General features: G+C 41.1%; 1 protein-coding gene across 14 annotated transcripts in view; it reads left to right on the forward strand.

Moving 5' to 3' along the window:
• The first annotated feature begins 238 nt into the window (after nt 1–238).
• The window catches only part of CADPS2 (calcium dependent secretion activator 2), a 545,377-nt gene continuing 521,696 nt past the window's right edge, over nt 239–23,919 (forward strand). For 3 of the 14 annotated variants that reach the window (XM_057549843.1, XM_057549845.1, XM_057549846.1), the window contains exon 1: nt 247–959. In XM_057549843.1, coding sequence (XP_057405826.1) covers nt 615–959 — 345 coding nt within the window. In that variant the 5' untranslated portion in view covers nt 247–614. Of the gene's footprint in view, nt 960–23,919 lie in introns of all 14 variants that reach the window. The other 11 variants (XM_057549842.1, XM_057549853.1, XM_028165237.2 and 8 more) reach the window with 9 other exon arrangements.

Here is a 23,919-nt window from a genome sequence, read left to right on the forward strand (position 1 = left end):
AGGTGGTGGTGGTGGTGGTGGTGGTGTCACGGCAGTCCAAGCATCCCGGGTGGGCGCACACAGAGCCACTGCGCTCAACGCTCCGCATCTTTGCAAACTACGCGCCTGACACCCGGGCGCTCGGCCAGGGTCGCGGCGGCGGCGGCGCGCGCACGCGCACTCCGCGACCCCGCGCCCGCTCCTCAACCTTCCATTCCACGTGCTGCTTGTTGTAGGCGCCACAGGTTCCCCACCTGCGCCCGGGCGCTCGGGCGGCTCCGCCTCGGCCGGCGGACGTCGGAGGACTACGGGGCTGGCGGGGCCCGGGCCAGCCGAGCAGTTCACCAGGCGCTCGGGCTCACCCCCGACGCTAACTCCGCCTATTTAATCCCGGCGGCTTCCTCCCCCCCCGCCGCGCTCCCGGTCCTCCTCCCGGCTCCCGCCCGCCCCTTTCGCCCTGGTGGTAGGAAACACTCCTGGGTCTAACTCGACGTGTCCGGAAAGCCTCGGCCAGTTTCCCTTTCGTTCTGCGGCCGCTGCTGCCAGCCGCGCGGCTCCCGCAGACCCGCGGGCGCAGCGGCAGGGGGTGAGGCGCCTGGGGGCCGCGGGCCGAGCGGCGGGGTGCCCCGAGCACTATGCTGGACCCGTCTTCCAGCGAAGAGGAGTCGGACGAGGGGCTCGAAGAGGAGAGCCGTGATGTGCTAGTGGCGGCCGGCGGCTCGCAGCGAGCGCCGCCGGCCCCGGCTCGGGAAGGGCGGCGGGACGCGGCGGGGCGCGCGGGCGGCGGCGGCGGCGGCGCAGCCAGACCCGTGAGCCCGAGCCCCTCGGTGCTCAGCGAGGGGCGAGACGAGCCCGAACGGCCGCTGGACGAGGAGCAGGAGCGGAGGATCCGCCTGCAGCTCTACGTCTTCGTTGTGAGATGCATCGCGTACCCCTTCAACGCCAAGCAGCCCACCGACATGGCCCGGAGGCAGCAGAAGGTGAGTTGCCAGCAGGACCGGGCGTCTCCAGCCCCACTTCTTCCGCCCTGGGCTTTTCTCCCGGGAGAGCTCTGAGGCGCCTGCCCGCTGTCCTCCTGCAGGACACTGTATTTTTGTTAGTCTTGGAGGGCAAGGGAATCTTTGGAGGGAGGACGGTGCTTTAGCCCGCTGGGTATCAGGTTGCAAAAGACGCATCTTCTCCCCCGCGGTTGGCAGAAGCTATCAGCTTGGTCGGGACCGAGACCGACCCGACAGCCCGGCGGTGCGGCGGTTACACCCGGCAGGGTCGGCCCCGGCCGGGTTAGAACGCAGCTCCCATCAACTTTAATTTTGAAGGGTAGTGGTGCATTCCTGTCCGCTTGGCCCTCCTGGAGCTGGGCTTTACCATGGGTCTGAATGAGTGTGGAATCTGAACACTTCTGCTGGCTAGAGAGAAGTCTTTTCTGGGGAGAAGGTGTAGAAATGTTCCACGAAACAAAGCTAACTGGACAAGTTTTCCTGTACTGCTGTGTAACTAGGACATCACATCCTAAGGAGGGAAGGTGTGCAGCTTTGGTGAGTTGCTGTGGGTTAGTAATTACCGGTCTCGGCAGGCCTAAGGAAACACGCTATTGATGAAAAATAAAGGATTGGTTCATAACCACTTCATCACGAAAGCGCTTTTGTCCCCATCCCCAAAGAGCTAAAGACTTTCAGGTGAAATGTTTGCCAACTTTAGTTTTAAAACAAGACCCCAGGGTCTAATAGTCTGTAGCAGACAAAAGTGATGACTCAAAATTGCCCGAATTGGGTGAACGTTTTCAATAGAAACTAAGAAATCTTCTTAATAGAATGTTGAACCTAGACGATTCACCAGAAATCTGCACTAGCCTCCTTAGTTTGGGACAGGATGTGGAGACCCAGAGAGATTGTATTGTAATTTGTCCAAAGCATACCTAGTTGCACAGATATTTGTTAGTTTTCTGAACCATTATCTTCAGAATGTGAGGCATTTCTTAGAAATTTGGAGCACTTCTGAATTGACTTGTGAGAAGCTGGTATTTCAGAGTAAATGCAGTCTTCCCATCACCCTCCCACCCCCAATTACCCAACCTCTTAAAACAGGCCTAAACCAAGCAGCTGTTTTGAATTGCTCCCTGGGCGTACTTAGGGGATGATTCTCTACAGCTGGTGGCTAATTACACAGAGCCTTCAAATGCCTAACCCGCTAGGTAACTCAGTCCCAGAATGCTAGAGCTGGAAAAGACCTTGGGATCCAGGCAGGCCCTTCATTTTGGAGGAGAGGATTTCTGAGTAATATTTTCTATACCCTGACCAATTGGTATGATTGAAGCCACCATTTGTGAGGTCAGTTTCGAGTGCCCTGTGGAGTTTTTGTGAGCCTTCCATTCTGTTCCTAGGTGAGTACCACGCTGTGTCATCCTTTGCTTGCATTGGGTTGCATTGCAGTCACCCAGTGCCTCTTAACTCTGTAGGTCAAGACTTTCATCTTCAGTAGTCACTCTTAAACTAAGTAATTTTGTGTGTAGTATGTAGTCGTATAAGTTTATGAATATCATCCAGTTTCCAGTTTTAATATTCATATTGCATTTAAATTTATTTTCGGTGTGTTAAAGTATAAAAATAACGTTTGGTGAAACTAAGGCTATTCCTGTCTGGAATATGATCACCGAAGGTGCTTTTGCAAAGAGTCGCTGACTGGTAGCTGATTCTTACTGTGCATACTTGTTGCATTTTGTTAATGAAACAAACTCTCGCTTGTTCAAATAGTGCAGATTTCTCTGACTCCTGTTGTTTAAATAGAATGTTTCTCCAGAAATTATTTGAATAGGCACACAGGTGCATTCACAATACCACTGAGGAGACCACTGTTATAACCTCCTTCAGACATCACCCAAAATAATTCCAAACTGCAAAAAAGAAGCAAAACAGTGCGTATGTTCTGTGCAAAAATACTTAGACTGCTTGGAAATTTCTATTTTCTGAATATTGAGAGCATTAAATGTTGTGAGATGAAATTTTGTGAATTATTCTTATATTTTAAGGGGGAGGCCCCCAAACAACTTAAGTGTTTCCCTTATTCAAACTTATTCAAAAGGCCCCCCACTTTTTTTTTTTTTAACAAGTTGCTTGTTAAAGGGAGCTGGAGCAATTCTTGGCAGTCGGGTTTCCTCCCAGGACAAAATGAAATGGGAATTTAACTATATTCCTCCGAATTTGATGCACAAGCCAATAATTAATGACAAAAACTTTGTCTTGAATTATACAGTTGGGTTATATAAAAGAAGTAACAGGATAATTGAAAAATCACTAATCCATTGTATATTTTCTGTATCTTCAAGTAGACATCTAGTAAAAGGATTTAATAGCTTAAATTGTAATTGAAATGCATATTGCTGCTTACTCACGTCTAACTTTAAGAATTTAGAAACTCAGAAATTGAGATTTGAAAGGGTCCTCATCTTATAAATGAAGAAAATTAATCACAGGAAGATAAAAGCCTTATCCTGGCAGTCAAAGCCCTCTCACTATTAGGGTTGGTGGGTTTCTGTGAACCAACTGAGCTGCACTGTTTTTTGTTTTCCCACTTGGCTAAGATGGCCCACAAAGCTAGTAGGAGGTTGTATCCATGAGTAGAAAAAGCTTAATAGCATTAAACTCAGTTGACTAAAACATGTCTGTCTTTGCTTTTGGCTGGAAAATTTCAGCTTAGAAGAATAATGGTGGTGAGCTTATGCCAGTCTGATAACTTAAGGCTTTACAGAAAACTCTGGGAGGAGTGTAGACCAGACACTGACAAAGCCTTGTACCGTGTGGTCACACCACCTAAATGGTTCACACATGCTACCAATGTGGAGTAACAAACGGCCAATGGCAAAAATGACTTCAGTTGTGAATAATGCTTAAGCCTCTGATGCTTATTTACGTTGATTACCTTTGCACCATCAGTTAACAGTGATAATGATGACCCTTGGATGATTCTAGGTCATTGGTTAAAGGTGGGATCAGCGTTGAAACTAGGAAACAACAATGATGCAGATAAAGCTAATCAGTTGTTGCTTAATAAAGGCAATTTGTCTGTCCAACCTTTGGAAAACATTGAGACGCTAAAGGAAAAATAAAGTCCATGGTGGTTAGAAGGTAGGGAGAATCTGAGAAACGTAATGACTACCATAGAAGAGGTTAAGTATGTTCCATAGATGTGGGTTTACAGATTGCAGGTCTCAGTTTATAACTGTTTCAGGTGTGCATGACTTGAAGTGCTAACAGTTTTGGTTGGCCAGTCTCTAGGTTTCTAGTCAGTAGTTGCTTTGTTCATTATTTGTTTTATTAAATTTAGTAAGTCAGATGTTGAAGCCAACTATCTTAAACTAGAAATAATGAAGAGGGAATCAAAAAGACTAAAATGGTATCTAATAACTTAACATCTGATTCATCTACCCTTGTTCTTTGCATTTTTATGTGTCACTGTAATCTCACTAAACTGCCTTAAACCTGCTTATATAATCACTCCCACCACTTTGCATAATTTTCCACACTAAGTTTGAGAAATGTATACAAATAATGTGAAATTGCAGATGGTGGGGAAGTAATCTCCTTTGGTAAAACCGATCAGGAAGAGAGCACTGTGGGGAAATAGTATTGGGTGAAATAATACACAGTGGGTTCTACACTTGGCGCGTCTGAATGTTTATACTGCAGTAAAGTGGCCACTTTTATCTCTCTTTGGAAATGGCAGTACTTTCTGTAGCTTAAAAAAAAAAAAATCTTCTCACTGCTTAGGTGATCCCTGGGCTCAGAAAAAGACAATTTTATGAAAAAATGAGCTAGATTTACGAAGACCGGGAATCACTTACCTTATGCTAGGGGTCATTGTTCCTTAGTGCTATGTTGTGCCGTCTTTGGGGCCTAAGACAAGACTGTGGCCTGATGTATTCTCAGCATAGTGCATGATGTATGAGAACCTAGTAAATGCTTGTTGGATAGGAAGTGTCAGATTTAGTCCCAGTCTCGAAGAACTAGTGAGGTATAAGGTGGAGGAAAGAATATAAAGGCAAAGAGTCAACCTCTCTTCCCTGGAAATTAATGTTCCTAAACATGTTTTGAGACCACCAGGACTCACCCCACCCTCTGTAAAGAAAGCCATAAAAATGGTAATACCTGTTGGTATAGAACTAATGACTTCCAAGGGAAGACTTTTCCCAATGCCACAACCAAATCCGAGAGACAAGCAGTGTAGAAGCCCCACAGCATGCCTTGCTCTCTTGCTTGCAGGTTTCCAGGAGCTGTGGTGATAGTCTAAAAAGCCCACCCTCTCAGGGAGTTAGGATAATTCATGCTTTGCTCCTTGCGCTTTGGTACTTTATGGTGCAGAAGGGATGGGTTATGTTGTTTGCTGCTTTTAATAGGGAGTACATTGTCCTGTGGGGAGTGAGTTGGAAACCACACATTAGAGTGAAACCTCAGACTGGACTTTATCTCAGAGAAAAAAATGCTGCTTGTTTCAACTGATTCATCTATCCCTCCGCAGGGTGTCTTGAGACTGCGGCACTTAATTTGGTGGAATGAGTTGTGCTAATGAGAACTCAAATGGATTAGCGATATTGGAGTTCGCTTCTTTCAAAAATGAAATCAGCTGTGATTTTGGTGTACATTGACTGCTTATAAAGTGAAATAAAATATTGTAATTCTGTGTGTTCCCTCTTTTAAATGGAAGCAGTTCCCTTCATTTCTACCCTCACAAGATAAATGGCATAGTTTGTAAAGTCATTAAAGACCTTCAAAACAAAATTAAGAAACCCAATTGTCAGGCTGTTAAGTATGGGAATTCTGAATGGAAAATTCTACCAGTTATTGTTTTCTAGTGAGGCAGGCCTCTTTTGAGTTATTGTGCTACTTTTTATGCATTTCAAATTAGACCTTTCTTTGGGAAAGAGGGTGGGTTGCACAGTCGTGTGTTATTGCTGTTTCAGTTTTTAGGCCAGGAAAAAAACTCTAATGATTGTAAATAGAATATCATTGGAACAAATGACATTGTTCCAAAGCTTTAAGAGTAGTCAAGAATCTAATCATGGAACGGTCCCAAATCTGTAACATGTCACCTTAGGACCAGTGTTTAAGTTGCCTAAGGATTTGGATATGATTTCCTTTTTATAAAAAAAAAAAAAAAAAACCCTGGGATTCTTATCCTTAACTGCACATTAGAATCACCTGGAGAGCTTTTAAAAATTAGAGTGAAGTAAGAAGTAAGTCAGAAAGAGAAAAATATCGTGTGTTAACGCATATATGTAGAACCTAGAAAAATGGTACAGATGAACCGGTTTGTAAGGCAGAAATAGAGACACAGTTGTAGAGAACAAACGTATGGACACCAAGGGGGGGAAGTGGGGGGGGTGGTGGTGGGATGAATTGGGAGATTGGGATTGATATATATATATACTAATATGTATAAAATGGTTAAAAAGAACCTGCTGTTTAAAAAATCAAATAAAATTCAAAAATTCAAAAAAAAATCCCATTATCCAGGTTGTATCCCAGACTAATTAAACCAATCTCTGGGGTTAGAGTCGTAAAGCTTCCCAGGTGATACCAGTGTACATCAGACTTGATAATCCCTGTTTTAAAGGGAAACTACAGGAAAATGACTTACAGTTTATGGCTTAGTTTCACCTAGGCAAGGTGAAAGTATAATATTTGCAATAATGAGTGAGATTACTGAGTAATCAAACCCGTATTACATATTGAGGAAAAGGTAATAGGGGTGCTCTAGGCAAGGAACAAAAAACATCTAAATATTTTAGACTCTATTGAACCAATACAGTGGGAGGACAGTGCGTATTTAGACTTTTAAAAGGTCTTTAATTTGGTGATATGCTGGAGGCTATTGAACTACATTATCAGTTGTGTAATTTATTCATTACAAAACCACGGATAGATCACAGTGTTCGCAACGGGAAATATAGGAGGGTAAGCCTGAGTGTTTACCATTACAAAATGAACTGGAAAGGAGAATCTAGTGAAATCTCAAAGTTGGAGTTGACCCTGAGTAATGCCTAACTGAAGAGTGAATTTCACAGTGGTCTGGTCTTTACAAGATCATTAGCGGGTGGAATGTTTTTTCAGTGTGTGCAGTAGGAATGCATCTGGGTTTTTCAAAAAGTAAACCTTAGAAGTCATTCTCAAGTAATTGTTTTAAGTGAAGTAATTAAAAACTAAGGACTTACCTAAGAGTGTCTTTATTTTTATGCTATTTCCAAAACACTAATGTTAGGTTAAGCAGTAAGGAAAGCCTCTGTTTTCCTCGGATTGCATAATGGGTTAAGTCCTTGGTTTGTATTTGGGAGCCTTCTACTTTGTAGAGCATCATTGATGCTTTGCTTTGCTTCTTGAAATTTTATCACATCGCTTTGTAAACTTTATGGTTTGAATATTTTCATTTTATAACCTTCGAGTTAGTAGTGAATTTTTGTGATGAAAATGTTACTGGGGCAAAGGGTGTGAATAATTAAAAGGCTATCCTTCTCAGTCTGATAGCTGAGGTGGTATTTAATTTGCTCATTTCTGATTGCTTGGGAGGATGAATGTATATGATCTAATATCCTATTCCTACTTCTCTATTGAGATTTAGGTGTCACTTATTAATGTGTCCCCTTCCTCGCTATGCTGAAGGTAGCATTCCTTTGTGGAGGGTGTTTCTATAGTCTGCCTTTCTGCCTTTCATTTGGTTTTTTAAATATAATTCAGTTGATCTTAAAAACTTATTTCTTATTTATATTCTTGGATAATCAGTTTCCCATCTTGAATTAAAATTTGAATCAAGGAGTTGGCTTTTTTCCCCCAAATAGCTAAGCAATTCTTGAAGCCTAACTTTTGATTAAGCTCTACTTTCATTAGTAAGGTGTTAGACCAAATCATTTATATTCTTTCGTTCATTAATTCATTGATCAAATATTTATTGAGCCCCTAGTATGTGAGTTTAACCACAAAATGTTCTGAGACTAGAGAATAAAACAAGCAGAAAATTTCTCATGGGATAATGTTCAATGATGTATAGATTATTTGTATGTATTTCTCTTTATATCTGTTTCTAGGCTACCTATTCTGATTCATTAATCTACTACTTTTTCCTACTGCTAATACCATAATTATGATCTTATCATATTTTAATATCTGATGGAAATCACTCTTTGGCTTCAGAGGGCCTGGGCTTCATTATTTTCTATTCATTCACTGTGTGAGCAAGGCATTTCATGTCTCTGGGCCCTGGGTTTTTCATTTGTAAAATGCGGATATAATGACCTCATAGAATTCCTGTTCTGATGAAATGAAGTGATGCATATAAAGTGCTTAGTATAGTGCCTACTGCATGGATGTGTTCCAAATTAGGTGCTATCATTTTTAATTTAATCTTGTTTAGGAAACAATATTTTATTACATTCAGTCTTCTAGGAACATAGCATATCTCTTTAGTTAAGCTTCTTATGTCTTTGTGATGTTTTGCATTTTCATTATATAGAACCTTTGCATTTATAATTAAGGTTATTTTTAAGCATTTTATAATTTTTGTTTTTACTGTGACATCCTTCCCTGTTTTATTATGGATAAATGTAAAACTCTAATTTTTGTTACAGCTGGTTATATTACAGTACACTGCTGACTGAGTAAATAGTACTTTATTCTTCTAGATTTTCTAAGTAGGTGGTTGAATCATCTGCTGATAGTTATAACTTTTGTCTGGTCCAGTAGCTGTACCTCTTGTGTTTCACAGGGCAACTGTCCTAATACAATGTCCAGAAGAGTATGTGTACTTGTTGCCAATACCTTAGGCTTGGTCCAGGCTTTCCTGGGAATGCTTTTGGTATTCCACCAGTGAATATAGTGTTGGTTAGTATTTTAGGATAATTCTGTTTTTATTACATTAAGAGGATAAAATGTCAGGAATGGACTCTGAATGTTATCAGATTTCTTTTACACATCAATTGAGGTGCTTGACTAGTTTTACTTTACTGATGTGACAGATTTCTAGGTTCTTATTAAACCATATTTGCATTGCTAGGGGAACCCCTATTATACTTGAACTTTTGAAACAATTGACTTATGAAATGAACTACATCCAGAACCTATTTTTGATTTTTTCCTTTCCTTAGCCTATTAGATTTTTCTTCTTATTCCAGATTCAATTGTGATGATTGCATAATTTCAGAAAATTGGCCATTTCTAGATTTTTATGTATATTAACATAGAGTTGGGCATATTTCTCACTTATTTTCTTAATCTTTAATGTTAGTTTTAAGTCTTCAGATTTTAGCCTCCCTTAAAAAAAAAAAATTCATGGGAAGACCTTCAAGATTGTGGAGGAGTAAGACATGGAGATCACCTTCCTCCCCACAAATACATCAGAAATACATGTACCTGTGGAACAACTCCTACAGAACACCTACTGAACGCTGGCAGAAGACTACAGACCTCCCAAAAGGCAAGAAACTCCCCACGTACCTGGGTAGGGCAAAAGAAAAAAGAAAAAACAGAGACAATAGAATAGGGATGGGACCTGCACCTCTGGGAGGGAGCCGTGAAGGAGGAAAGGTTTCCACACACTAGGAAGCCCCTTCACTGGTGGAGACTGGGCGTCGGGGTTGGGGGGAACCTTTGGAGCCACGGAGGAGAGCGCAGCCACAGGGGTGCAGAGGGCAAAGCGGAGAGATTCCCGCACAGAGGATTGGTGCCGACCAGCACTCACCAGCCCGAGAGGCTTGTCTGCTCACCCGCCAGGGCGGGCGGGGGGCTGGGAGCTGAGGCTCGGGCTTCGGAGGTCAGATCCCCGGGAGAGGACTGGGATTGGCGGCGTGAACACAGCCTGAAGGGGGCTAGTGTGCCACGGCTAGCCGGGAGGGGGTCTGGGAAAAAGTCTGGACTTGCCTAAGAGGCAAGAGGCCATTGTTTTGGGTGCGTGAGGAGAGGGGATTCAGAGCACTGCCTAAACGAGCTCCAGAGACGGGCGTGAGCCACGGCTATCAGCACGGACCCCAGAGACAGGCATGAGACGCTAAGGCTGCTGCTGCCGCCACCAAGAATCCTGTGTGCGAGCACAGGTCACTCTCCACACCTCCCCTCCCAGGAGCCTGTGCAGCCCACCACTGCCAGGGTCCCGTGATCCAGGGACAACTTACCCAGGAGAACACACAGGGCGCCCCAGGCTGCTGCAATGTCACGCCGGCCTCTGCTGCCTCAGGGTCACCCTGCATCGTACCCCTCCCTCCCCCCGGCCTGAGTGAACCAGAGCCCCCGAATCAGCTGCTCCTTTAACCCCGTCCTGTCTGAGCGAAGAACAGATGCCCTCAGGCGACCTACATGTGGAGGTGGAGCCAAATCCAAAGCTGAACCTCGGGAGCTGTGCGAACAAAGAAGAGAAGGGGAAATCTCTCCCAGCAGCCTCAGGAGCAGTGGATTAAATCTCCACAATTAACTTGATGTACCTGCATCTGTGGAATACCTAGATAGACAACGAATCATCCCAAAATTGAGGCAGTGGACTTTGGGAGCAACTGTAGACTTGGGGATTGCTTTCTGCATCTAATTTGTTTTTGGTTTTTGTTTATTTTAGTTTAGTATTTAGTTTATTATCATTGGTAGATTTGTTTATTGATTTGGTTGCTCTCTTCCTTTTTTTAATATATAGATTATATATTTTTTCCTTTTTTCTCTTCTTGTGTGTATGTGTATGCTTCTTTGTGTGATTCTGTCTGTATAGCTTTACTTTTACCATTTGTCCTAGAGTTCTGTCTGTCCTTTTTTTTTTTTTTTAGTATAGTTTTTAGTGCTGGTTATCATTGGTGGATTTGTTTTTTGGTTTGGTTGCTCTCTTCTTTCTTTTATTACTTTTAAATTTTTTTAATTTTTATTTTTTAAAATTTTAATAACATTATTTTATTTATTTTTTTCTTTCTTTTTTTCTCCCTTTTCTTCTGAGCTTGACAGGGCTGACAGGGTGACTGACAGGGTCTTGATGCTCCGGCCAGGTGTCAGGCCTATGCCTCTGAGGTGGGAGAACTGAGTTTAGGACATTGGTCCACCAGAGACCTCTCAGGTCCACATAATATCAAATGGCTAGAGCTCTCCCAGAGCTCTCCATCTCAGTGCTAAGACCCAGCTCCACGACCAGCAAGCTACAGTGCTGGACACCCTATGCCAAACAACTAGCAAGACAGGAACACAACCCCACCCATTAGCCGAGAGGCTACCTAAAATCATAATAAGGTCACAGACACCCCAGAACACACCACTGAATGTGGACCTGCCCACCAGAAAGACAAGATCCAGCCTCATCCACCAGAACACAGGCACTAGTCCCCTCCACCAGGAAGCCTGCACAGCCACTGAACCAACCTTAGCCACTGGAGGCAGACACCAAAAACAACAGGAACTACGAACCTGCAGCCTGTGAAAAGGAGACCCCAAACACAGTAAGTTAAAGAAAAATGAGAAGACAGAGAAACACACAGCAGATGAAGGAGCAAGGTAAGAACCCACCAGACCAAACAAATGAAGAGGAAATAGGCAGTCTACCTGAAAAAGAATTCAGAATAATGATAGTAAAGATGATCCCAAATCTTGGAAATAGAATGAAGAAAATACAAGAAACGTTTAACAAGGACCTAGAAGAAGTAAAGAGCAAACAAACAATGATGAACAACACAATACATGAAACTCAGAATTCTCCAGAAGGAATCAATAGCAGAATAACTGAAGCAGAAGAACGGACAAGTGACCTGGAAGATAAAATAGTGGACATAACTACTGCAGAGCAGAATAAAGAAAAAAGAATGAAAAGAATTGAGGACATTCTCAGACCTCTGGGAAGACATTAAATGTACCAACATTCGGATTTTAGGGGTCCCAGAAGAAGAGAAAAAGATAGGGACTGAGAAAATATTGGAGGAGATTATAGTTGAAAACTTCCCTAATATGGGAAAGGAAATAGTCAATCAAGTCCAGGAAGCACAGAGAGTCCCATACAGGATAAATCCAAGGAGAAACACGCCAAGACACATATTAATCAAACTATCAAAAATTAAATACAAAGAAAAAATATTAAAAGCAGCAAGGGAAAAACAAATAACATACAAGGGAATCCCATAAGGTTAACAGCTAATCATTCAGCAGAAACTCTGCAAGCCAGAAGGGAGTGGTAGGACATATTTAAAGTGATAAAAAGGAAAAACCTACAACCAAGATCACTCTACCCAGCAAGGATCTCATTCAGATTTGATGGAGAAATTAAAACCTCTACAGACAAGCAAAAGCTAAGAGAATTCAGCACCACCAAACCAGTTTTACAACAAATGCTAAAGGAACTTCTTTAGGTAGGAAACACAAGAGAAGGAAAAGACCTACAGTAACAAACCCAAAACAATTAAGAAAATGGTAACAGCAACATACATATCAATAATTACCTTAAATGTAAATGGATTAAATGCTCCAACCAAAAGACATAGACTGGCTGAATGGATATAAAAACAAGACCCATATATATGCTGTCTACAGGAGACCCACTTCAGACCTAAAGGTCGGTGCTTTGTGACCACCTAGAGGGGTGGGATAAGGAGGGTGGGAGGGAGATGCAAGAGGGAGGAGATATGGGGATATATGTATATGTATATCTGATTCACTTTTTTATAAAGCAGGAACTAACACACCATTGTAAAGCAATTATACTCCAATAAAGATGTTTAAAAAAATTCATATCCCCAATTATTCTTGTTTTTACAACTATACACTTTAACTTTATAAATTCTATTTTTATAAATCATTAATTTGTTTTAAAGTTTGTTAAGCGGGCTGGGAGGCATAAGGGAGTACTTTCATTTGGCTTCTTAATTAGGATTACTTTCTGCTTTGCAGTAAGAATTAAAGTATACAAAGCTATGAATTTATCTCTAGATACAGTTTGGGAACAATTTGGGATCAGTTTGTTACATAATGAAATTTTATTTTTTGCCAAATCTGTTATTTCAGATCTTAGTTTTTCCTTGAGCCAGTACTTAGAAGAGTATGTAAAAATTTCAAGTGTTGAAGTTTTGTTTTCTTCTTAGTAGTAGATTTCTAATTTTATGCTGTCAGAGTGTGGTTCACTGAACTATTTCATTGTATGTAACTAGTATTTTTACATCACAAATTAGTATATACATGTTCTGACTTTAGGATTAAAGGTGTTATATCTAAATCAGCATTATTGTAGTAATCATTCCTATCTTGTCATCCTTATAGTGACTAAATTATCCAGCTATACTTATATGAACAGTTGACCCTTGAGCAGCATGGGTTTGAACTGTGCTCGGCCCACCTGTATGCACATCTTTTTCAATAGTAAGTACTGCAGTACTACCTGACTTATGGTTGGCCTATGCAGAACCTCAGATATGGAGGAACCGGGTAGTTGGAGTGCCAACTGTAAGTTATATGTGGATTTTCAACTGCGCCAAGGGTCAATGCCCCTAACCCCAGCATTGTTCAAGAGTCGACTGTATTTTTAATTTATCTTGCATTTCTAGAAGTATTCATGAATTTTGATTCCAGGTTCTTTATAAATATATACTTATGAGTCTTTATACTATTATCGGTGAAAAATAACTCCCTTTGACTCATAGTGTGTTGAATGATGATTCTACTTTGTCCAATTTTAACGCTGAAAATACTTTCTTTGGGGGAGTTTATCAGATATGTTGACAGGTATCCATAATACATCTACATCTATGCTCATATGTTCACCTATATACACTTATAAACGTGTAAGTATATATACACTGTCTGCATATGTATGTGTGTATGCACACATTTTGGGGTTATTTTGTATTGAAAATTATTACAACAGTTTTTGCCTAGTCTTTGCTTTTCTAAGAGTTTGAAACATTTTTAGTCTTCGCTGATATGATTAATCTTATTTTTCATTTTCAGTGTTTTGTTTCCTTTGCTCTTTGTTTTGTCTTTGCTGTATGGCATTTCTGCTCTCCCATTCTGGAGCCAGGGACAGGTAGAGTGACATGATATAAATCTTCCTTTGCCTTCCTCATGGTTGTGCTTACTGTTTTGATTCACTGGGCAGAGCACACTTGCTTTAAGATGCTGTGTCTCCAATTTTTTTCATGGATTTTGAAGTCAGTGGACATTCCTCTGGAAAGTAGGCTTTCGTTTTACCTTTAGTCTGCAGTGTTTAAAATTTTTATGGATCTGTATGAGCATGTTTTATTGGAAAATGGGAAAAATTAAATTCTGCCATGAAACCTGTATTCTTACTATTTTAACAAATTTAGGGAAATATATTCCAAATCTTATTTGAGATGAGAATCTTATTTTAATTTAGTTCTCTAGAAAAATATCTAAAACCCCAAATGCTGCTGTAGTCAAAAGGCTTACAAAATGCTGAATATCATCAGGAGCAATTCTGAAATATAACAAGAATACTCTACCCTACATATGTGAAGCTCTGGTTTTCTTAACCAGAAGGGTTGTATGTGTTCTCGAGCAGTGGTTAAGTAGGGAGACTGAGATAAAGCACATTCTTATTCTCCCATCTCTGCTTCAACTAGGGCCACTCTGCTTTTATTGGGTTAGCCAAAAAGTTCGTTCAGTTTTAAGTAAAATACATTTTTCATTTTCACCAAGAACTTTATTGAATGATGTATTCATCAACCAAACGAACTTTTTGGCCAACCCAATACATGTTAGAACAACATATCTAAAATGACAGAAGGGGAGGATGAACTGTCTAATTATGAAAAATTAATGTGATTCGAGTGTAAAATCCCATAAGAATTTCCAGAGTTTGATTACCACATCCTAGAATCCTAGGCTTTAGACTTTATTTTTCCTTTTTATTCCCTTACAGATATTTGAGATAAGTGATGTAGGGGATATACAATTTAATCCAGCACAAATCTAATAGGTGAGATGTTGAATTTGTGGTCCTTCAAATAAGTAGAGATCAAAGGACAGTTGTCTGGAGCTCAGGGGAGAGATTTGGGTACAAGTGGTAAATTTGAGAATTGTCATGTGGATTGTAATCAAAGCCATGGGTGTGACTGTGGTGGAAATAGAATCCAGCAAAGAGGAGGTTTTAATGACTTAGTATTAAATAACTTGAGGATTTAAAAGACAAGAGGGAAGATTGAACTGGCAAAGGAAATGGAGAAGGAACAGCCAGGTCTTTAAGAAGGAAGTTAGCATGGCCTTTGTCGCAGAAACTAAAAGAAGAGCCATTTCAATAGAAAGAGGTAGAAAATGATGTCAGGTGCTGAGAGGTCAAGTAAGATAAGGATTGAAAATGTTAATTGGATTTATCAATATGGAGATAACTGCAACCTTGCAACTCATAAGTTGAATTTCACAGCCTACTTTTTCAAATGTTGATATCTCAACTGCATGTGGTATGCTGAATTCAGCTTTTCTTACACCTGAACAGCTTGAGTTATAACACGGTGACTTTGCCACCCAACCAGTAAGCTTTAGTGCAGCTTTGTATAGACTGTTTTGTGGGGAACACTGTATAGATATAAATGTATATATATATACATGCATATGTATTTGTGCTTCTGTTTTATAAAAGTGAAATAAAAATTATTAGCGATAAACCTAGATTTCACATAGGGTGCATTTGAGACATAGATCACGAAGTATGCTACAACTAGCAGATCTGACATTAATTGGGTACTTATTAAGTTAAACTGTTCATTTCCATTTTGAACAAAACAATCTCAAAGAACTTGTGCAAATGCTGGGATACATAAATCAAAGTGGGATGAAACCAGGTTGGTAATATTTTTAGCTTGATGGTAATGTATCTCTCCTCCACTGTCCCCTTGCTGTTTGTTTCACTTTCCCACTTCCGGTGTTCTATCATGTTTATGGGAACCCTATCCGAGAAGAATGAGGTTCAGCCCTTTCTTGCCCTTTCTAAATTGCTGTCTCCTCATCTGTAAAATGACTCATACTTGCTTCAGTAAGATGCTGTGAAGATTATGTAAAATTTCTGAAAAGTAACTAGCACAGTGCCTGGCATGGAGTAAGTAGATCGAGAGTTTCCTTTATTTTCTCGTGATTTTCATGCAGGAAGGAACTTTCATTCCATAACGCATATTGCATTTAGTTGTCACATATTGAGGCAATATTTGAACAGATATTGTGTGCTGGGCAGTACTTTAGGCATCGAGAGTATACGTGTGGACAGGACAGCCCCCACTGAGGCTTGTATTCTAGTAGAGGAGACGGATAGTTAACATATATGCACATACATATTAAGGGTTAGCGACTGTGGGGAGGGGGGTCGGCCTTGGCAGCTATTTCAGGTAGGGTAGTCCGGGAAAGCCTCTCTGAGCAGCCGGTAGTGGTTGAGCAAAACTTGAATTAAGTGAAGGACTGAGCCACTGGATGGTGGGGTGAGGGGGAAGGGCACCCCCGATGGCATTAACTGCAAGTGCAAAGAGCCTTGTGGTGGAATAAAACGAGCTTGTCTTATGAAGAACAGCAATGAGGTCTAGGGTGGCTAGAGTGGGGTTGAGAGAGGGCGAGTAGGAAGTGATGAGTCTGGAGAGGTAGGCACGGGCTAGCTTAGGTAAGTTCTTTAGGCCATGGGAAGGTCAGACTTTAAGCGGGGTGGGGAGCTATTGAGTATTGAGCAGGTTCAAAAAGTGATCTGATTAAGATGCTAAAACAGTCTGTACCTGAGAAGATCCAGTGCCACTACGTGGCACAACTCCAGGGGCCACCATTTACGTGGAATTTAGGGCAACGCCTCAAGCATCGTCCAGCCTTGAGAATAGATTGTCAAGGCAAGAGTGGAAGCCGGAAGACCAATTGGGGGATTGTGGCAGTGGTTCCGGTTTGGAGAGGGTGGTAGCCTCAGGGGTAGTGTAGGATAGAGGTAGTATTTTCTCACTGTTTAAGTTTGTGAATATATTATAATGAACCATATGGTAATAGTGTTATTTTGAAGATGATAATGTGCTAAATCTATTTATGGTATTACATAAAACATATTCATGTGGTTAAAAATCGAAGCCTTGCAGAACTTGGAATAAAAAGCTGTCTCCTGTCCTGTTTCTCCCCAACCCCAGTTACATTTCCTGAGGGAACCCTTTTCACTCTTCACTATGTTTTTAATTCTTCCGGCGAATCCTTTGTACATTGAAATAAGATGCACAAACCACTTTTCGTCCTCGGTCCTCCTCAGACTCCAGCCACTGCTTCCTGTAGAAGGGGCAGGGTGGGGAGATCAAGCTCACACAAGCATCTGGCTCCTTTCTTCTACTTGGAATGTGGTTATTTACCATTATTAGTCTGCTAGTTGACCCCAATATGTTCTCCCCTCCTTACAAGCAACAGACTTTTTAGTTGGGAGCATGGCTACCTTTTCTCATCTTCTCCCCTTTTTTTTTGTTAACCGCGGGACTGGGTATGCTTGTCTGCAGAGAATGTGGGTCAAGAGCACAACCCAGGGGGACGTCGACTTTATTTCTCGCACATGAGAACAGGACTGGGTCTGTTCTCACGACGAATTGAACAGGTAATGTCTCTGTTCTTAAAGAATTCAAGAAGACAGGCTACAGGTGGCTGAGATTTTGCTGAGAAGAGCAGAAAGTGAGCCTTGCCAGACTAGGAGCAAGTATGTGGCAGACAAACTGTTGCCCCAGATTGTTCTCCTGATGGCTATTAACAATATGTAACAATCGGGGTCTGTTGTCTTTTCCAGCTTCTTGTGGCTGGATAGAGCTAAAAGACTAAGTTCAGGCAAGTGGGGTGTGAATGGAAGTGCCCTGTGCAAACCTTATGGGCCATTCCTTGAAAAGAGGAGCACATCATCCCTTTTCCCACTGGCTGGAATCCCCATGTCAGTCATTAGAGCAGCCATTCGGATGAGGACGGGTTGCTACCTGTTGAGGAGAGCAGAACAACATGTCTGAAGGAGCCCGGGGCCCTGATAGCCTTGCAGGGGAGAGCTGCCACGTGCTCAGATCTCAGAGAAATGAACTTCTGTCATGTTTATGCTAATTTTAAGTGATTTTAATTATAATCTGTTATATCCACGTCATACCTACACTTAGCTTTTTAATTTACGTAATATACTCACCCCTTTTATTTCTCAGTTTTTCCTCTATAGACCTTATAGTTGTACTGTTTCCGCTATTAGTGTTAATTACCTGATGCTGATTTCCCGTCCTCCTCTTTGCTAAGTTTCCAGCTCTAGCTTCCCTGGCAGCTATGGGGGGCATGTGTCGTACGTTCTGGTGTATGAGACAGGAGACAGTCATCTTGTGACTGAGGAAGATACTAAGGGACTTAGAGGTGCTGGGTCAGACACACTTGATTCTGAAACCATCGCCCGTCGCACCTGCATCCAGACATTTTTGTGAGGAAAATACCCTCCCAAGGTTGCTAATCTACTTTATGTTTAAGAATCATTAAGTAAGAATGATTCTTATGGTAAGAATCGTTAAGTTCTCTGCTCTTTGAGTAGTTGCTTCTAGAAATTCAAGACTATTTAATGGAGTTTACATCAAGACTATTTTTCACTGCAAACCCACACAATGTACTTGGTTGCATTTCTTAAAATTTTATTTTTCTTGGGGTCTTTTTTTTTCTTCTCTACCCATCTTGTCTCCCTTCATTGCTTCCTTAAGTTGTCCAAAATTATAAACCGGTGCCTATCAACGGGGATGGTAATAACCCCTAGCAGACATTTAAAAAAGTATGGGGTGTTTTTGGTTTTCTCGGTTGATTGGGGGCTTGCCACTGGTATTTAGTGGGTGGGATCCAGGGATTCTAGAAATCCTGGAATGCATGCTGTATTGTCCATCACACATGGCATTTGAATGCCCTGTTGGACATTTCTGTAGTTAAAGCCGGTTTATAATTATTGGAGCCTAGAGCATAACTCTTCATCTACAAAATGCAAAGTTTTTTTTGCATGGGTTTACTAAGTTATTTTTCTAGAACGACAGCTTCTGGGTAAATTGAAGGAAGATTGAACTTTGTCAGGAACTTTCCTGAGAATTGCTCACTATTTTGAAAAATGTCACCACCAGCACCAGTGATGCTTCTGATACTGTGTTACCAATACAAGTTGCTTGTGTCAGCCTTCATTTTCAGTTGTCACATTCTCCTTGATTTTATGGGCACATGTATAAAAACTTCTTAGCCCTCATTTCAAAATGTCAGCACTCTGTTTTTGACAACTTTCAGTTAAATATCGCCTAACTTCCCTTAAGTTCTGACTTCTTCATTATATAAGACTAGATGCATACATCCACTGTCTTGTAGACCAGCTACGCCTAAGCATTTACATACTAATATACATGTTATTTCAGTTACTTTGTTTCTGTTCCCATTAGGATGTTATATTTTTGAAAACGTCTGTGCAGATAATATACCTAGGGATAAATGTCATTGCTGCATAGCAAAAGGGTTATTGTTCTGTTTTTTTGCAATTATAGGGGGTTTATCAGTTAGGGCCCAGTAGGAGATAGCCTGTTACACTCCAAGGGACAGTTCACAAATGAGAGGGTCAGGCACGTTTAATGGGATGGTGAAGCGTTCTAAGAGCTGGCTACAGAGGGAAACCCTTACTACCCTTGCGCCTCCAAGAGCGGGAGGAGGGAGCTGTGGTCTGAACTGGGCGGGAGAAAGGCTGCCTGACAGAGGCTGTGGAGAGTCTAGTCACTGAGACTGTGCACGGCAGGGAGGGAGCGAAGGGCGTGACTCTGCTGGCTTTGTCTTCCTTCCCTCCGATTCCTCTGATGCTGGCCCTTCACCAGAAGGGAAACCCAGAGAGAAGCTGGAGAGCGGAAGTGCTTGCTGTTCTAAGTCATTAGTCCCCCAAGGCACAGAACAGGGTAGACAACAGGGGAAAAGTAGATCTGGAGGGCAAAGGGGAATAGCCAGCACAGGGGATGTCGTGTCTGATTAGGGTTGAGAGTCACTATTCCAAAGGATGGCATTCATCTCTCTCTCTACCTTTCCCCCCTCACGTAGCCTTGCTCAGGCGTAACTCTAACCTGAACTGGTGTTTGGACAGCAGGCTGAGGTGTCATTCTCCCTTCTTAGTTCTTTTGAGTTGGCAACACTTTTTTTTTTTCTTCTTGTTTGAACCTTTGCACATGCACCTTTGTAAGAAAGAGTGTGATAAATTTCCCAAATCCATGTAAGTCTGTAGTTATCTTTATTTTGGTAGAGAATGGGCTGGCCATAGACGTCTGGGTTGAAATCATTTTCCCTCAGACCTTTGAAGGCATTGCTTCACAAGTGTTGCTAATGAAAAGTTTGAAGTCTGGTGTCATTTTTATATGACCCATTTTTTTCCTGTCTCATATGCTTTTACTGTTCTTTATTTTTAGGGGGTTCTAAAATGTTACAACAATCCTTTTGGCTTTTAAAAAATTTTAAGAGCCAGAACAGTTTTTGTTGTGCTAGGCACTTACTTACACTCAATATGGCTGTAGGAGTGTGTCTTTCAGCTCTTGGAAATTCTTGTATTTTTGTGAACTTGAAATGGAGGGAGGCTGGGCAGTAAAGGGTGGTATTTGCTTTTCTTTAGGGTGAGACAGCTTCTTGAAATCATCCTACTGTCTTTATTAGAACATTTAAGGATCTTGGAACGTTCTATTTGGATGAATTTTCTAATCATAATCTTCAGGTTGATTGTCATTAACAAACAAGTGTTTTCCTTTCATCTGCCTCTTGGCTTTACTTTAGGAACACAGAGTAATGTAAAATTCAGGAGAATCAAAGGATATAACAGTGTATTCATATTATGTGCATATTCCCTATTATGTTATAATTTTCTATGACTTAGTTTTATGTTTGACTCCCCTGTGCATTAATGAAGCTATTAACTGGAATAAGACCCATAGATCCTAAAATGACCTTGATATGATGGAATATAAACATCTGGCTGGAGAAAGGAATTTCAAAAGAAAAGTGCTTGTTCAGCATTTTTGCCTCTAGGCATTAACCAGTAATGATAAAGGTAAGAATAAAATTAAAGGTTCTCATCTAATTAGTTATCCATCTCTTTTCAATCTGTGTGTGTGTGTGTGTGTGTGTGTGTATGTGTATGTATGACTCCTATGTCCATGAAATTTTATGAGTCTGTTGGGCTATTTAATGTAAAATAGTATAAACTTTCAATTAAATAAAACCCAGGTAAGTTGAATATTTTAAGCAGTTTTAGGAGGAAACAAATAAGGGAGTAATGAGGGGAATCAATTTGTGAGGTATGTGTTAAGGTCAGAGAGAGACCTGAATTCCATTAGTAACTCTTTGGCAAAAGTTACTTGATTCTTTTTAGTGCAAGGCCCTCAGGCCCTGCTCCCTGAGCATATCAATAGATAATGGCTTCAGTAGGTAGTACCCTCTGTGTCTTTCCCCCACCAAGAGTCAAGTGCCTGACAATGAGAACATTTTAACTTTTTACAAAGCAACTTCTTTTATTCTCATTAAAGACTGTTCTCTTCAGCAGTATTTGCTTAAATACTGCACTTTTGACTTGGGTTTTTTCTCACTGGGGACCTTTCTAGGCCCCCAATGTTTTCATTAATTTCAGAATTACGTATTGCTGTTCAGAGGCCTCACAACAGAATAGTCTGTACCTTCACAAAAATATATAGTCTAAAATGTCAACTATACATAATGTGCCTGAAATATTAATGTTTACCAGGTTCTGAGATGTTCTTCAGAGCATGAAGGTTAAAGAGGGATAAAATGCACGATGGCTTTTAAAAGAAATGAGACGGATTAAATGACATTTTTAAGTCTTTGAAGTTTGAGCTTATCTTATTTCTATTTCTGTATTTGCTCAGAGAATGTAAGCAATCTGCTTAAGGTCATTCAGTTTGTAAATGATGGCGTTTGAGTTCTAACTCAGATCTCTGTGCCTCCAAACCCTTGGATCTTTAATTCAGGTGCTTCCCGAGGTGTCTTTTTTTTTTTTTTCTTGCAAGATTAGGACTACTTTGTTTCTGGTATAAGAGCTCTTATTTAAAATTGTTTTATTAGATTATACTGAAGTCAGGAGTATGTGGGTATATTGCAGGACAAATCACGTGCCCCTAAAGCATTACTACCTACAATTAAAGCTGACAGAAGGTAACTTGAGTATTTTTGTGGTCTTCAGCAGTGGCTTTATAAAGGGAGTTAGTTGGGATTGTATGGGAAACTGTCTGAATAGGAAATCTTAAAATGTCAGGGCCTCATAATTGGAATTCTGAATTCTCAAACTGTAAAAGAGTCTGTCAAACTGCTAAGGAGGTTATTTATTTATTTTTAAAATTAATTAATTTATTATTTTTGGCTGTGTTGGGTCTTCGTTTCTGTGCGAGGGCTTTCTCTAATTGCGGCGAGTGGGGGCCACTCTTCATCGCGGTGCGCGGGCCTCTCACTATCGCGGCCTCTCTTGTTGCGGAGCACAGGCTCCAGACGCGCAGGCTCAGTAGTTGTGGCTCACGGGCCCAGTTGCTCCGCGGCATGTGGGATCTTCCCAGACTAGGGCTCGAACCTGTGTCTCCTGCATTGGCAGGCAGATTCTCAACCACTGCGCCACCAGGGAAGCCCCTAAGGAGGTTATTGATCTTGATCCCAGGTGCCTGCTCTTGGGGCACCTATGCTCAGGGCTTCTCATTCTGGATCTGGCTAGGGAAAGTTGTCATTTAAAATAGTTCAACCCAATTTTCTCTTTTACTATTTCAGTTTTTACTATCTTTTTCTCTATTACTCATCAATCTCCAGAATTCTTTATATTCTGAATATAGAAATAGTATGTGCTTATAATGAAGTCCAGAAACATAGAGAAATTGGAGGGAAGTACTTATGCTCTAACCAGAGGGTAACGACGGTGAGTGCTGAACAATTCATCCTTCTCGTTTCCATTTCTATCTTCCCCTGGTGATTATGCTATAAACACAATTTGGTATCTTGCCTTTTTTTTCCCCCCCCCACTTAGCACTGTATCCTGAAAATTTTCCTATTCAAAACACTCTTCCTGATACTTTTTAATGGTTGTATACTCTTTCCTCATATATACATATCATAACATTTATGCTCTGATGAGCATCTGAGTATGTCTTATGGGATGAGGGATGGATTTCACATTTCTAGGCTGAGTATAAAGAATGTGTACATATTGAGATTTGTAATATGTATTGAATAATTCTTGAACAAATGTACATACATATGCCTATGAATAGTTTGTAACAAATATACTTATCTCACTGTGTCCTTGCTAACTTTGAACATTGTCTTTAAGTTGGTTTTTTATTTTTTAACAGACATCTGGTCCTTACTATTGCTCCATAGCTAGACAGCTTGTATATTTGACACACATGGTATGTTGTTTTACTTTTTAAAATGCTAACTTTAGTTAAAATGCTAACTTTTCACGTGTTTTTTAGCTATCTTTGAGCCCCATACTGTGAAGGCTCTTGAAGCAGGCTAGGAGCCAAGAACTCGTGTTGGTGTGTCTGAAAAGCCTGTAAGTAGAGCTTTGTGTGTCTAAGAAGATTGGCGGCTTGGTGACAGGGAGAGGAGTTTGGTGGCATTTCAGTAGTGTAGGAGAGCATGAATGAAGGTGGTGAATGTAGAGATGATGGAGAAACAAGACAAGGGCTGTAAGAGATGTGTAAGAAATAGAATGAGAAGCAAACAGGGGCTGATTGAATGAGGAGGATGTAAAGATTATTCTTAGGATCTTGCTGATGCCATGTGTGGGATGAGGAACCATTACCAAGATGGGAAACATGAGAAAGATTTGGGTATATTCCAGTGAGCATTATGTGGGCTCTGAACAGAAAGCCTAATAGCTTAAACCACTGGGCTTTATTTATCTCACTTTACAAGATGCATTGGCTGGGATGGTGGCTCAGTGATGCCATCGTAATGCAGCCTTCTCCTGTTTGTAGCTGTTCCATCCCTGGCA

Source organism: Balaenoptera acutorostrata, chromosome 7 (assembly GCF_949987535.1).
Source record: "Balaenoptera acutorostrata chromosome 7, mBalAcu1.1, whole genome shotgun sequence".
In the NCBI taxonomy this organism is placed as follows: Eukaryota; Metazoa; Chordata; class Mammalia; order Artiodactyla; family Balaenopteridae; genus Balaenoptera; species Balaenoptera acutorostrata.